Source organism: Culex quinquefasciatus, chromosome 1, assembly GCF_015732765.1.
Source record: "Culex quinquefasciatus strain JHB chromosome 1, VPISU_Cqui_1.0_pri_paternal, whole genome shotgun sequence".
Lineage (NCBI taxonomy): Eukaryota > Metazoa > Arthropoda > Insecta > Diptera > Culicidae > Culex > Culex quinquefasciatus.
The window spans coordinates 118,212,711-118,229,033 of NC_051861.1; the positions used below are offsets into that span (position 1 = coordinate 118,212,711).

Below are 16,323 nucleotides of genomic sequence, written 5' to 3' on the forward strand. Positions count from 1 at the left end.
ATAGAGCGACTCCATGGAACGTCACCGAGTTTTAATATTTCGGTGGAAACGCATGGTGGCTTGTGAAAATTTGGTATTTTAACAAGCCACCATGAGTCTCCACGGTAATGTATTGGTTTATTTAGTGATCTTTCGATAGAATCATTTTCAAATACAATCATGTATCGGTTTAGCACCGCATATGGGGGATGCAAAACCAAAGCGTGCATAATGGGATTTCGGCTATATTGGAGACATTGGCTAGAATCATATGAAAAATTATGCAAGCATCAAAAAATAATAGTGTTTTGGAATCGAGATGATGGCAGCTATCCATTGAAATTATAATTTCATGAAAATTTTCACAAAAATACGTATTTTTTCTGTATTTTGAAAGTGCATTTTTTTCTCTAAAGAAACCTCAAAATAATGGTTATTGCAATATGGGTATCAAATAATTGAAAATTCACCAAACTACATATTTTTGGAATATAAAATGATCGGATTTTTTTTATCCATTTAAAATGTAACAGCAAAGTTTCTGAAAATACTCTAAATTTTCACAAAACTAAGTATTTTTGAAAAAATACTCAAAATTTAAGTTTTTTACAATATGGGTATCAAATGAACGGATTTTTTCAAATATTTCAAAAGCTATAACACATATTTGTGAAAATATCCAAAAATTTCACAAAACTACTTATTTTCTTTGTATCGACACTAATGACATATTTTCGAAAGGGACCATCCATAAACCACGTGGACACGTAAGGGGGGGGGGGGGTATGGCGATTGTCCACGCTCCATACAAAAAAAAAATTTTTGTATGGACAATTGTCCACGAAGGGGGGGGGGGGTACGAGATTCCCAAAAAAGTGTCCACGTGGTTTATGGATGGTCCCAAAACACGTAGTTTTGTGAAAATTAAGAGTATTTTCAAAAAATGTTGTTGTTACGTTCGAGATGTAGGAAAAAATCCAAATCTTTTGATATGAGTATTGTAAAAAAAACTGAAATTTTGAGTATTTTTTTCGAAAATTCGTAGTTTTGTGAAAATTTTGAATACTTTTAAAAAAAGTTGTTAATACATTCGAATGTTTGAATAAATCTTGATCATTTGACACAAATATTGTAAAACTAAAATTTTTAGTATTTTTTTCGTTTTGTGAAAATTTGGAGTATTTTCAAAATACAGAAAACATACATATTTCTGTGAAAATTTTCATGTAATTATAAGTGCAATGGATAGCTGACATCATCCCGATTCCAAAACACTATAATTTTCTGATGTTTGCATGATTTTTCATACGATAGTAGCCAATGTCAATACAAAAAATATAAAAAATATATAAAAAATTAAATAACAAGCTATGGTCTTAACATTTGAATGAAAAAAGTATTTTAAAGTGTATTTGACACTTACCCAGTTGTTTGCAATCATCAGTTTTCAAAATATCCTAGTACCGAAAAGATTTTTTTTCCGCCGAAAAAAAAACTTTTTGCGGTGCTTAACGCATGAAAATGCATTTCTAATTGTTTTCAGTTGGTTAGACTCTCCTTTAAAATTTTGAAGGTTTTTGAAATAAAAAAATCCCTTTTGATTTTTGGAACCGATGTTGAAGGGGGGCGACATAAATTTTGAAAAATATTTGCAACGACCTAAACAATAGGTAAATTTGGAAGGTTGATATTACCTCTTTTATAATGTAATTATATGTAGCTCAATTTATATTGGAAAAGTGATATCACCCAAGAAAAGTGGTAAAATCACACGTCTTCAGAGATAAAATTACACTTTTTTGCAATTCCGTCGTGAAACTACTATTTTTTTCCTGTCATTCTTGAACGACGAAATAGCCTACCTTTCTGTACCAAAAATAACAGAATCGAATAGCAACACTTTTCAAAATAAATGCTGAAAAGTTCTACTTTTCAGCACTCGAATGGGTGCTGAAAAGTTGAACTTTTCAGCACTTGTTTCGAAAAGTAACACTTTTCAACACTTTTTTTTTATTTAAACGATTTATTGACAAAACACTTGAAAATTTGACATAAAATTTCACTCAGTGTGTGTTTTTTGGAATGACAAAAAATGTTGTATGGAACTCGTTGCAAAACTTGATTTTTTCAGCACTCTTCGTATTTATCCAACTCGGTGAACCTCGTTGGATAAATGTACGACTCGTGCTGAAAAAATATTCGTTTTTAAAACTGAGCAATTCTCTACCAAAACCGGCTCCAAATTTGGCTCAAACTTTGTGGGGGCCTTTCCTATGACCAAATAAGCTATTTTGTATCATTGCTTCACCCATACAAGTCTCCTACAATTTTGGAAGCTATCCATACAAAATTGGTACGTACTTATTCAAACAGCTGTAACTTTTGAGCAATTCTCTACGAAATCGGTCTTTTTTTAGTGAAATTTTGATAAAGTGCACCGTTTTCAAGTTATAGCCATTTTTATATAATTTTTTTCAAAATGGTCGTAGTTATTGATTTTTTAAAAATAGTGGCCTTGTTTGCCCACTTTTGAAAAAAATATTTTTGAAAATCTGAGAAAATTCTCTATATTTTGCTTTTTTGAACTTTGTTGATACGACCCTTAGTTGCTGAGATATAAACAATAGAAAATGTTGGGTTGTTTGGTTGAGACTTAGAAACTTCAATTTTCCTGTTTCATTTTCTTCATTTCAGCAACCAGAGGTCCAATCTTCAATGTCTCTTAGACAATTTTTTTAAAATATTTTTAGAAATGGTCACTTATGGTAGCCCTTTATCAAAAAATCTGTAAATAACTTTTTATTGGCCATCACAAAGTTTGAGCCGCCGATTTCGTAGAGAATTGCTATTTTTAAAATGATTTTGACAAAATCAATGCTAAATGCATATCACTACAGGAGAAGTACCATGCTGCTCCATCGAATTATTCCATTTTATTTAGAACATTAAGAGGCAGTATTTGTAGATTCTGCTCGGTTTGTTCTAGAGGTCGTATCGAGGTGCTCCGATTTGGATGAAACTTTCAGGGTTTTTTTCTATACATGAGATGAACTCAAGCCAAATATGAGCCCTCTACGACAAAGGGAAGTGGGGTAAAACGGGCATTGAAGTTTGAGGTCCAAAAAATATGAAAAATCTTAAAATTGCTCGCATTTCCGTAAAACTTCATCAATTCCAACTCTCTTAGATGCATTCGAATGGTCTTTTGAAGCCCTTCAAAATGTGTTATAGACATTCAGGATTGGTTTGACTTTTTCTCATAGCTTTTGCAAATTACTGTTAAAAATGGATTTTTTTAAAACCTTAATAACTTTTCCCAACAGCCTCCAACACCCATACTCCCATAGGTCAAAAGTTAGGGAATTTCATGGACTATAAGCCTACGGTATTAACTTTTTGGCCAATTGCAGTTTTTCTCATAGTTTTAACGGTTTTTCTAGAACAAACATTTTACAACGTTAGTTTTTGCCCTGTATGCCGAGAAGACGGCCTTTTTGGTCTCAATTTTGTCATATTCGGAATCCTCGGACAATTTCCCGTAAGTTAGAAGTATTGGAGTTGTAATATTGCTTTAAAAAATAATTAAATAAAACATTTTTGAAAAAAGAAATAGATCTTATTTACCCTATGCTCAATACGTCAAATGCTGTATCAAGTAGGCGAAAACTTGTTTTACCCTTAATCCGACAAAATGCTAAATAATATTTTAATTAATTCTAAATGGCATTTTTTACAATCAAATTCAAAATTACAACACCTCAACCTAATGTAAAATTTTCTGAGGATTCCGAATATGTCAAAATTGAGACCAAAAAGTGCCGCTATGGAGGCCTACAGGGCAAAAACTAACGTTGTAAAATTTTTGTTCTAGAAAAACCGTAAAACTATGAGAAAAACTGCAATTGGCCAAAAAGTTACTACCGTAGGCTTAAAGTCCATGAAATTCCCTAACTTTTGACCTACGGGAGTATGGGTGTTGGATGCTGTTGGCAAAAGTTATTAAGGTTTTAAAAAAATCAATTTTTAACAGTAATTTGCAAAAGCTATGAGAAAAAGTCAAACCAATCCTGGATGTCTATAGCACATTTTGAAGGGCTTCAAAAGACTTTTCGAATGCATCTAAGAGAGTTGGAATTGATGAAGTTTTACGGAAATGCGAGCAATTTTAAGATTTTTCATGTTTTTTGGACCTCAAACTTCAAAGTCCGTTTTACCCCACTTCCCTTTGTCATAGAGGGCTCATATTTGGCATGAGTTCATCTCATGTATAGACAAACAAACCCTGAAAGTTTCATCCAAATCGGAGCACCTCGATACGACCTGTTTCACATCGGTGAAAAACTCGCTCTTAACTATTTGATGGAGACGCATGGTGTACCACTTTAAGAAGTGAATTTGCTTCGCAGATAACTGTTTTTAAAAACAAATCAAATTAAATTAGCTCTTGCTCTTAAATTTTAATAGTAAAATGTTTTCTTAATTTGTAAATTTCGGGTTTACAAAATATACCGAACAACTACCAGTTGCGTTTCTTCCCACGCAATCTCTTAGAGAACACACTCGTAGTGTTCACAAACTTGATGCTAATTACAACCTTGCCAACAGGTCGCCAGACATAACGCTGCAAACTTGGCCAAGAAGTTGCTCGACCACAAACCATAACAAACCAGGGGGACCCAAGCCCCAACAAAGTTGCATGAATTATTAATGTGGCCCACGTCCTCGGCTCTCTCAACGACGAGCTTTTTTTTTGAAAATTTGCTGGTCCTGCGACCACCACGCATCATAAATTTAATGTGCTGAATTATGATTCCCCCTGCCGCATCAAATTTCATGCGTTTGGAGAGTGAAAAGAAGGAAGGGAAAAGAAATATTTAGTGACACTGTTTCTGGTCGCCCCCCACTTTTGGACGACGACGACGACGACGAAACGCATTCAAAAGTTTTATCGCCCTTTTTATGGGCAATATAAAACGAATTTTTGAAGGATTTTTTTTTGGGCTTGGTTTTTTTTGTTTGGGGGAGGTTTTTTTTGGATAAGACTTTGCTGGAGAGTGGGGTTTAAAAAAAATGAGCAACCGGTAACTTTTTCATACAGTTCGAGAACTTGAAAAGTGAGGAGGGCACTGAAAACTCAAGAAAAACAAACCTGGAATAAGTTTAAAATTGATAGTCTTAAACTAATGAATATTGTTAACATTAAATTTAATTCAGTTTAGAGTAACATTTTAGAAACGTGTTTTGATATGCAAGCTGTCAAACTCAAAAACATGACCAAGACATATAGATTAGATAAGGTAAGGTGGGTTTTCCAGCTGTCAAAAAAATAGTTTGCACGAAAACCGGATTTTATATGAAGATTTTCAGAAACGGAAAATTTGATCATATTCCGGGCAAATTTTACCGTTTTTTTTTACTGTAGGGTTGTTTTGCAAGCCAAACTGCGTCGAAAAACGTTTTCAAACCGAAAATATTTTTTCAAAAAATAAAATGCAACTAAAAGCGGATTTTTCATGCTAAACAACCCTACAGAAAAATAATCCAGTGAAATTTGCATGGATAATGGTATTTTTTTTACTTTTCTAAAAATCTTCAAATAAAATCCACACATTTACTGTAATATTACCAAATTTACATCAAATTACGTTGAAAATGTTTGATGACGTGCAAAAGTGTTACTTCATTAATGATGTAAATTTCGGAATTATTTCTTTTCGGTGTCTACTTAAGAATGCGTGACTTACCCAAGTAACATTTTTGGATTTATCAAAGCTGTCACAACCGCTATAAAACCTATCAGCCAAAATCAACATTAAAACCACTTAGTCATAACAGCCTCCCCCCAGAACCCCGATAAACCTCTGTTAAAACCCAAAAGGACCTCGCAAAAGGTTGTCACGGCCTATTGATAAAACCTACATAAGAGTTCAAGGCTTTACATTTGAATCCTAACAATTTACTCAAAGCCGTAATAAAACCTTTGTTGAAATCCAGTTAGGAGTTATGGAAAAATGACATTTCATACGTCTTCAAACGTCTTTTGCCAGATAGGTTTTATTCTGGCAAAAAAAATATTCTTTGCTTTGCCAAATGTAATTATAATAATTTGAAAGATTATTTCTCGCAGTTGGTGACTTAATTTCAGCTGCGGTTGGAATTTTTTCGATAAATGTGGGGAAAAAAATCAACTCGCTTCATCAAAAACAATTCTTTTGTAATTTCAATTTTTGATCAGAATTTTTTTTGCGGTTTTTTGAGAAAAATGTTCAACACATTTTTGAACGTCGATGGTTATACTAGCTATGCCAGAAATTCATCATAAATGTGTGTTTTCATCAAATGCTTATCAAATTTATTGCTTTTTCTACCAAGATGGCGATCAATCACAATCAATCAAACCACGCGTTGCTTTCTTAGGAGCTAATGGTTTTTAGTAAGCTTTTTTGCATGCCTAAAGGGAATTGACAGCTACAACACCCTTGGTTTTGAAGAAGCATGAGATAAAACCATTAGGCATGACATCGGGTTTTCAAGACTCTCTTAAAACTTTCATAAACCTTATTGAAAGCAGTTTTAGCTTTAATTGCCACCAGGTTTTATGTCCGAGGCATTAAACCTTCTTAAAACCTTTAAATCAGCTCATGCTTTTTGGTTGCTACCATAAAACCTCAATAAAACTAGGTGGTGGCTAGCTGGTTTAAAAATGTTACTTGGCTAGTAAAATGGATTTTATGCAAATTTCAGTTTTTTTAGGGATTTTTTGTTTTACTTATTTGTAATAGCGATTCATTTCACAACTTTTCAGCGCACTATATTTTTTTGTTTTTTTTTTAAATGAAATTTTCGCGGATTTTACAAAAATAAAAGAAAAGGCTCGATTTCAATTTATCGAAAACTGAGTGAAAAGGGAAAGATTCGATTTTGAGGAAATTTAAGTTCTATTTTCTAAAAATGTGTGGTTTTGGATGAACGTGTAATCAAACGATATTTGATTTGTCTACCCATAAAATACTGAAATTCACTTTGATTTCCTCAAAATCAAACTTTCTCAATCACTCCTTAACCTAATTTTCGAGGTAAATGAAATTTACTTAAACTGTAAGTGAAATGAACTTCAAGAAAAAATCACAAAAAAATGTGAAAAAAATCTATCTAAATTAATTTGAAAATGATTTTGACAAAATCTGAGGAAAAACAGCCCAAAGTTTGTTGTTTTGGATGACCGTGTACCATAAACATAACTTATTCTGTTTGCACGCATATTGAAAATCGCCCAAATTTTCCCCAAAAGTTGAATGCTATTTTTATAAATTTCACAAATTAAAAAAAAAACTAAGTTAAAATAACAAAGAAGTGAGCTATTTTGAATGAACGTGTACAACAAAATCACCCATGACAGTGTTGGGTTAATTTTATTTGATTTCGATTTATTAGTTTAGTTCACTCATCTCTGACATTTTCATGACTTTCTTATTTCTAATTTTTGCATGAATTCAACTCAAACTTAATGAATTTAATTAAAACTGATCTTAAAAAAACATTGAAGTGAGTGGTTTAGGACAAACGTAAGTAAACATTACTTATGTTAATTTGGGGTTATTTTCAAAAAAATACGTTGAAAAATGAATATATTCCCCCAATTCTGACATTTCTAACACTTACGAACTTAGAATTCTACTTAGAATATTAGAATTTCATTTAAAACCGAGAAAAAAATCTTTCAAAACTTCATTCCTGACTTGCTCGAGTAATTTGGGTTAGAGTAACCATGAATTTTTTTAAATTTAAAATGAGCGTGTACTTAACACACATTTTGGCTACACGCAAATCTGGATTTACTTTGCAACGATAATAATGTCAGATTTTTTTTAAATTTTAACTGCCATTTGGCTCGATTTCTCATTACCTATTTTAGTATAAATTATCTTAAATTTTAGGTATTTTATAGCAACTTTTAGAAAAAATACCCGTGACATAAGAACAACTCACTCTATCGCTGGTAACTCAAAACTGATTGTTAAAAAAAATATTACTTATTGCTGAGTAGTTTCACTTTCGATGAAATAATAAAGAAAAAAAGCTTAAAATTAACATTTCCCTAACTTTCTAAAAATTTTGACTAAAACTCGCCTACATTTGACGTTTGCGACTTTACTCATCCGTTAGTCAAGTTTGATTAAAATTTACCCAAAATTTGCTCAGTTACCAATTGTGTTTACATTCTAGGGAATGTTCTAATATTACGTGACATATCTTACTTGTTAAACAAAAAGTTTGAGGGGTATGAAAAGATGTTTTTTACTTTTGCATTTTTTCTTTAATTGAGAAAAACGACCACAACTGGTCACTTCCGTGCCATTTCACAGTCTAATGCCCCCTCCACCCACACATTTTATGGCCATATTTGTTTTTCATGAGCCTCCCACTAAACCAAAAATACTTCCGAGACTGATGGCACAATTTACAAAACAACCCTAGAGGAAAGGTCGCACAAACAAAGCCCAGCTGTCAAGCTTCCTGTTACGTTTCGGGGGAACCGCATCATTTCGCGATCTAGTTTCAGCGACTAAAAAAATTCGTCATAACTTCCGGCTGCCGCGGAGCGGCCATTGTTTGCATGTTTACGACTTACTGACAATAGCGCAACGTCTTTGACGTCTGTCATCTACTCCGGGCTTCCTCTTTTTATGGCAACCGCGCCATAATGGCGACTATTGTCAGCAGTCCGGATCCGGTGACCCGTAAACGAGCAGGAAACTCATTAATGAAAAGCAAACAATCGATTCGGGCTCATTGGCTTAATTTTATCCCCCTTTTTTTGTTGTTGCTTTTGTTCAGTTTTTTTTTCTTTTTGTTGTGTGGAATGAGAATATTCGGCACGCCATAAAAAAAATGCTGTGCATTAACGAGGAAAATTTGCGGCGAAAGCTGCTAGCATTTATGATGAGGTAAAGAATTTAATTCACGCATTGTTTTCCCCTCTCTTTTTTTTTTTTTTTGCACTGCGTCAGTTGACGCTGTGAAATGTCATCGTGCACGGTAAAAAAAAACAATTGCTTACACTCAAAACTGAGTAAAGTCAGTTTCGGTTAGAATTCAAGCAGCTGTCAAACTTTTTACGGTGCCCGAAAGGGCACCGTAGAGGAAAAGTGTCACTTCTGAGTGATTTTTTCTGCACATCAGCGCAAATTTAATGTATTTTTCACCTCGCCCCTTCACGAACCTGCGGGGACAGGTTTTGTTTTGACAGCCGGCAAAAATGAGGAGTAGGAGAGAGGGGGGCGAACCTCTCACTTGCTCAAACAAACAAACGAGATGACGCAGAGTTGACAGAACAGAAAAACTCATAGCATGCAAAAGGGCTCAACGGGAAAAAAAGTAGAAGCATAAAGGGCGTAAGAGGCAATGACAGATAAATATTTGCTTTTGACGGAATATGCGCTTCCGGCGAGTGAGCATGAGTGTGTGTGTGTGTGTGTGCGAGCGCAAATCCATCCGGAAGTTTAAAATAATGTGGAAAATTAAAGTTATTGCTAGCCAAAATATGACTTTCCGGGGGTTTATTTGCGCTTTTTGCTTTACAGAAAGGAAAACAAACAGTTTCAACATGGTTTAAAACTGTGTGTTGTGTGTGTGATTGCAATTTCGACCGTGTTTTTGTATTTTTCCAGCAGGGCACGCTGGGACCATAATTCAGTGCCGGCGAGATAAACAAAGTTGTAAATAAAATAAACGCCATCTCGCGGACCGACGCTGCAATATCGGTGACAGCCAACAATTGTTGCTGATTATTTATATGCGCTGCGTGTGTGTGGCTGTGTGCGTCTGTGTAAATAAACCGCACTGTTTTCGTTGGTTAATGAATGTAAACAATCGATGCGGGCTGATTAATGGCTGCGGATTGTCGCTCAGCTGTCCAATTTTGCGTGATTTTTTAAACTTTACTCATTAGCGCTGTAAATTGCGGGTCAAATCTTTGTTTTTAAATCTTTTAATTGTTTTAACCTTCAAAATTCAGCACGCTTATCTTTCCACCCTTCCGAACTGTCAAAAAAAACGTAAACAAAACATTCGCTAATGCTCTCTCTTCTCTTTTTTCCCCAAACCAAACGTATCGGAACGCAACCAAAACGTCACGCCACCAAAGGGCCGTCTCGACGCGGATGGTCGCCGGCATGTGGTGGTTCTTCACGCTGATCATGATCAGCTCGTACACTGCCAACCTGGCTGCGTTCTTGACCGTCGAGCGGATGGACTCGCCCATCGAGAGTGCCGAAGATCTGGCCAAGCAGACCAAGATCAAGTACGGGGCGCTGCGCGGTGGCAGCACGGCTGCGTTCTTTAGGGTGCGTACTAACCGGTTGCGTCCTGATTTGTTAAACTAATTTGAGTTGGTTTTTCTTTCCGCGCAGGACTCCAACTTTTCCACCTACCAGCGGATGTGGTCCTTCATGGAGGCGAGCCGGCCGTCCGTCTTCACCGCCAGCAACATCGAGGGCGTCGAGCGGGTCGTCAAGGGCAAGGGCAGCTACGCGTTCCTGATGGAGTCGACCTCGATCGAGTACGTGATCGAGCGGAACTGCGAGCTAACGCAGGTCGGCGGCATGCTCGACTCGAAGGGCTACGGGATCGCGATGCCACCGAGTAAGAAGCGAAGCGTTGATGGACGCAGCCAAACACCTAACCTCTGACCTTTTTGACAGATTCACCCTTCCGCACCGCCATCAGTGGCGCCGTCCTGAAGCTGCAGGAGGAGGGCAAGCTGCACATTCTGAAAACGCGCTGGTGGAAGGAGAAACGCGGCGGGGGATCCTGTAGGGTAAGTCAACCGAGGCCCAGCTGTCAAATGTATTGGCTGCGTACTTGACATTGATACGCCTACATTGGCTGCGTGCTCAACTGTCAAACCGCTACTAGTGGCTGCGTACCGCTACTAATGGCTGCGTACCTCTTTTTTCTTTCTTTCTGAAGGACGACACCTCCAAGTCCAGCTCGACGGCCAACGAGCTGGGGCTGGCCAACGTGGGCGGAGTCTTCGTCGTGCTGATGGGCGGAATGGGCGTGGCCTGCGTCATCGCCGTGTGCGAGTTCGTCTGGAAGTCCCGGAAAGTGGCCGTCGAAGAGCGGGTAAGTTCACAGTTGATTGCTGTTGCCCACGGGTGCTCACGATAACCGGACTCGGACGAAAACTTTTCAGAGAAAGAAAAACAGTAAACATCATTTGCTCATCTGCCTCTCTCTCTCTCTCATTTTGCTCTTCCCAACTCTCCCGACCTCTGGCCCTCGAATTATTTCTGTGAACATCCCTACCTTGAACGAAATCTGACAGGAACCCTACCAGAAAAAACACCCCAAAGAATGTAGATTTGAGTGAAGAAATCGAACAGAATAGATCAAAATTTCGTTGGTTTCGCCCTTGGTTGGTCCCGGCGCGCGAATTGTTTACGTCCAGCTGTCAAAACTGACAGCTCTGATTTCACACCTACACAATCAAGATGGCTTCAAGTTTTTAAGGTTACCACAGTAGATTTTGAAATCCGTTTCCCCAGCTTAGACTAGCAGAACAATTGTAGGAAAGTTAGCGAATCGTGTAAATACGCTCCCCTAAAGTTACAGCAAAATCATTGTACATTCACAAAAACTCTGACTGACAGCACATTTTCACGCAACAGCAAAAAAATGATCGAAATCAAGCGCTACATTCTAAGCTTTTCCGGATTTTTTACCAGAAACAACAGCTATACTAGAATGTCAGTATCAAAAAAAAAAATCACCCCAAACAAAAACAAAACAAACCCCTTCAAAACAAAAACAAAACTCCATCTCCGTGTGATACACTCAAAATCCAAAATGTATTGTGTGGCGATTTTTCTTCTCTTCTCACCACCACCACCACCATCACCAAAATCACCATCGTCAACTCACCACACGCGCGTACTCACCTCGGAACATTGATGGTGTGCGGTTTTGCGCGGAATTACGCAGGAGGTGAGTTCGGAATAGCTTCACATATTTTTTAACACTCAAATTTTTTTTTAATTTTCTAGTTTTTTTTATATTTTTGAAATGTTTTAAATTAAAAAAAATATTTTTTTAAATTTTTTAAATTTTATGATTTTTTCTAAATTTTTTAAATTTTTTAAATTTTTTAAATTTTTTAAATTTTTTAAATTTTTTAAATTTTTTAAATTTTTTAAATTTTTTAAATTTTTTAAATTTTTTAAATTTTTTAAATTTTTTAAATTTTTTAAATTTTTTAAATTTTTTAAATTTTTAAATTTTTAAATTTTTAAATTTTTAAATTTTTAAATTTTTAAATTTTAAATTTTTAAATTTTTAAATTTTTAAATTTTTAAATTTTTAAATTTTTAAATTTTTAAATTTTTAAATTTTTAAATTTTTAAATTTTTAAATTTTTAAATTTTTAAATTTTTAAATTTTTAAATTTTTAAATTTTTAAATTTTTTAAATTTTTTAAATTTTTAAATTTTAAATTTTTAAATTTTTAAATTTTTTAAATTTTTAAATTTTTAAATTTTTTAAATTTTTAAATTTTTAAATTTTTAAATTTTTAAATTTTTTAAATTTTTTAAATTTTTTAAATTTTTTAAATTTTTTAAATTTTTTAAATTTTTTAAATTTTTTAAATTTTTTAAATTTTTTAAAGGAGAATGGGCAAATTTGGTCCAAGGATGTACACGAACGGGACCAACTTTTTTCGAAAGATCTCGCCGAGACATGAAAAAAAGTCTTCTGGACCAACTCTCTAAACCCCGGGGTTCAAAAGTTACATGCTGTTGAAGTTTGAGCATTTTGAGTTAAAATGTACAAAAAATCGTATTTTTGCTTTTTCTAAAATCATTTACAAAATCTCTGTTTCATTATGGATTTCGATTTTCTTGACTTCATTCGACACGTATCAGCAAAAACTTTGAGTTCTGATATGTCTCAGCATGATTGAAACATGATTTCTCTTGTTTTTATCCGTTTGAACCGTTTGTGCAAGAGGCATCCCATAGAAACAAGTTGAAACTTCAAGGTTTTGAAACGGATCCAACCCAGACTGCTTCAGTGAGTATGGAAGGCTTCAGTGCAATGTTGTAACAACTTATTGGGATGGTCTGAGTCATCCGAGAACTCCTTGGAGTTAAGACCGGTGAGTCTACCGCCGTAACAAGCAAGATGTCGGCGGTTTTTGACCACGGATCATACCCGCATGGCTTCAGTGAGTATGGATGACTACTATGCTGATGTGTTGGAGTGTCCTGGGTTCTCCTAGGACTCCCTGGAGTTAAGATTTGTGGGTCTACTACCGTAACAAGCAAAATGTCGACCGGTTTTGACAACAGAACATACCCGCATAGCTTCAGTGAGTGTGGTAGACTACTTTGCTAATGTGTTAGGATGGCCTGGGTCATCCTAGGACTCTCTGGAGTTATGATCTGTAGGTCTACGGCTGTTACAAGGACTCCCTGGAATGGTCCAGAACATCCCAACATAACAGCAATACAGTCTGCCATACTCACTGAATCTTTGCGGTTATGATGCGCGGTTAAAAATCATTGACCTTTTTCTTGTTACAGTGACCCAAATATCTAAACTCCTGGGAGTCCTAGGATGACCCAGGCCATCCTAACACATTAGCAAAGTAGTCTACCACACTCACTGAAGCTATGCGGGTATGTTCTGTTGTCAAAACCGGTCGACATTTTGCTTGTTACGATAGTAGACCCACAGATCTTAACTCCAGGGAGTCCTAGGAGAACCCAGGACACTCCAACACATCAGCATAGTAGTCTACCATAGTCACTGAAGCCATGCGGGTATGATCCGTGGTCAAAAACCGCCGACATCTTGCTTGTTACGGCGGTAGACTCACCGGTCTTAACTCCAAGGAGTTCTCGGATGACTCAGACCATCCCAATAAGTTGTTACAACATTGCACTGAAGCCTTCCATACTCACTGAAGCAGTCTGGGTTGGATCCGGTTTCAAAACCTTGAAGTTTCAACTTGTTTCTATGGGATGCCTCTTGCACAAACGGTTCAAACGGATAAAAACAAGAGAAATCATGTTTCAATCATGCTGAGACATATCAGAACTCAAAGTTTTTGCTGATACGTGTCGAATGAAGTCAAGAAAATCGAAATCCATAATGAAACAGAGATTTTGTAAATGATTTTAGAAAAAGCAAAAATACGATTTTTTGTATATTTTTACTCAAAATGCTCAAACTTCAACAGCATGTAACTTTTGAACCCCGGGGTTTAGAGAGTTGGTCCAGAAGACTTTTTTCATGTCTCGGCGAGATCTTTCGAAAAAAGTTGGTCCCGTTCGTGTACATCCTTGGACCAGCTCCCATACAAATTTGCCCATTCTCCTTTTTTAAATTTTTTAATTTTTTTAATTTTTTTAATTTTTTTTAATTTTTTTAATTTTTTTAAATTTTTTAAATTTTTTAAATTTTTTAAATTTTTTAAATTTTTTAAATTTTTTAAATTTTTTAAATTTTTTAAATTTTTTAAATTTTTTAAATTTTTTAAATTTTTTAAATTTTTTAAATTTTTAAATTTTTAAATTTTTAAATTTTTTAAATTTTTTAAATTTTTTAAATTTTTTAAATTTTTTAAATTTTTTAAATTTTTTAAATTTTTTAAATTTTTTAAATTTTTTAAATTTTTTAAATTTTTTAAATTTTTTAAATTTTTTAAATTTTTTAAATTTTTTAAATTTTTTAAATTTTTTAAATTTTTTAAATTTTTAAATTTTTAAATTTTTTAGATTTTTAAATTTTTAAATTTTTTAAATTTTTAAATTTTTTAAATTTTTTAAATTTTTTAAATTTTTTAAATTTTTTAAATTTTTTAAATTTTTTAAATTTTTTAAATTTTTTAAATTTTTTAAATTTTTTAAATTTTTTAAACTTTTAATTTTTTATTTTTTTTTATATTTCTTTTTAATTTTTTTTAATTTTTGTCAAAATATGTCAAACTAAAGCTTCAAACCTTTGCCAGGTCTCACTCTGCTCGGAAATGGCCTCCGAGCTGCGGTTCGCACTGAAGCGTAACCGGTCCAAGAGCTCGGATCACAACACGACCGCCACCACGCTCCGAACGACGGCCAGTTCGCGCGCCTCCCCGAAGGACTCGGAACCGTCGTCCGAGCACCGGTTCCACCCGCTCGGTCCGCCCTACGCCCAGTACGAGTTCGACCCGAAGGCGGTCGGCCAGTAGGTGTGGATGTTTTCGGCGATCCTCTCCGAAGCTCCGGGCTCCGTCGTTCCCATGACAACGATCATAACGACGGCCGAGGTGTACGTGGAGTAGTGCTGCGCGCTGTCAGTTTTGACAGCGCCGATGTTTGCTGTTTGCTGAAGAGAAGGAGGAGATCGCAACGAAAACCAATCCCGTGTTTGTGTCAAGTGTCCACTTTTCAAAACCATTTTTGCGCGTATTTTCGTCACGTTTTGAGCGAAAGCCAAACCTAATAAGACTTGTACTATATATAAATAAGTGTGTATACCGGAGACACCGCGCGCTAATTGATGCGAACTAATTTAGAGTGTACCCTCTCCACTATCTATGCTCAACGATGTGTCAAATTTGAAACTATCGCCAAATTGCGTTTCTCCCCGTAGCTAAAAACACGTTCCTTTGACCCCTTTCTTTTGGAAGCAATATGCCAAGCAAATGTAAATTTACAGAACCCTCCTTGCGGAAGCGAATCGAGTTGTAAACAAACTTAGTGAAATTTAAAACCAAAAGTGAAACGTTTTGAAATGTTCCAAACAAAAGAAAAACCAACGTTTACGTTACCGTTTATCGAACGCAAAACTGTGTATAAACCAAAACAAACCAAATGGAGATTGTAATTAGATCCTTGCCGTTACAAAAATAACAACTTCGCGAATCAAAAAGTCACACAAACATTCCTCACTGACATTTTCACAAAAAAAAACATAAACAAATCACACAGTCGCGCACGGAATCTAAGCGGAAAAGTAGAGACAAAAACAAAACAGAGAAGGCGAAAGTAATAAAAAACATTTTTCCCAAATTTGTAAACAAAAGCCGGCGCAGAGTGTTAGGTCAATGATCCGAACGAATCCCAAACTCTTAAATCAACTTTGAGTAACTTTTCGGCAACCGTGCACGTTTGACAGCTTGCATAAAGAACGGCAAAGGCATCAACCATTATTGGTGTTCAACCCACAGAGAAAGGTAATCTCAGTGAGTGCTGTCAAAAGTCAACCCGAGATCATCAATCTTTTGACAGATTACACGTCAAACCACCGCCGGGGGTCATAAATGTTGGAAGTTGGGATAAACACACGGTACGGATCGAT

At 35.3% G+C, this 16,323-nt stretch overlaps 1 protein-coding gene across 4 annotated transcripts in view; it reads left to right on the plus strand.

Annotated features, from left to right (window-relative positions):
• LOC6038422 (glutamate receptor ionotropic, kainate 2) overlaps positions 1-16,047 on the plus strand; it is a 93,894-nt gene extending 77,847 nt beyond the window's left edge. For 2 of the 4 annotated variants that reach the window (XM_038249738.1, XM_038249737.1), the window contains exons 7-11: positions 10,127-10,325; positions 10,392-10,623; positions 10,683-10,798; positions 10,951-11,107; positions 14,991-16,047. In XM_038249738.1, the coding sequence (XP_038105666.1) occupies positions 10,127-10,325; positions 10,392-10,623; positions 10,683-10,798; positions 10,951-11,107; positions 14,991-15,211 (925 nt within the window). In that variant the 3' untranslated portion in view covers positions 15,212-16,047. Of the gene's footprint in view, positions 1-10,126; positions 10,326-10,391; positions 10,624-10,682; positions 10,799-10,950; positions 11,108-11,308; positions 11,965-14,990 lie in introns of those variants that run through there. The other 2 variants (XM_038249735.1, XM_038249736.1) reach the window with 2 other exon arrangements.
• Positions 16,048-16,323: the final 276 nt, after the last annotated feature.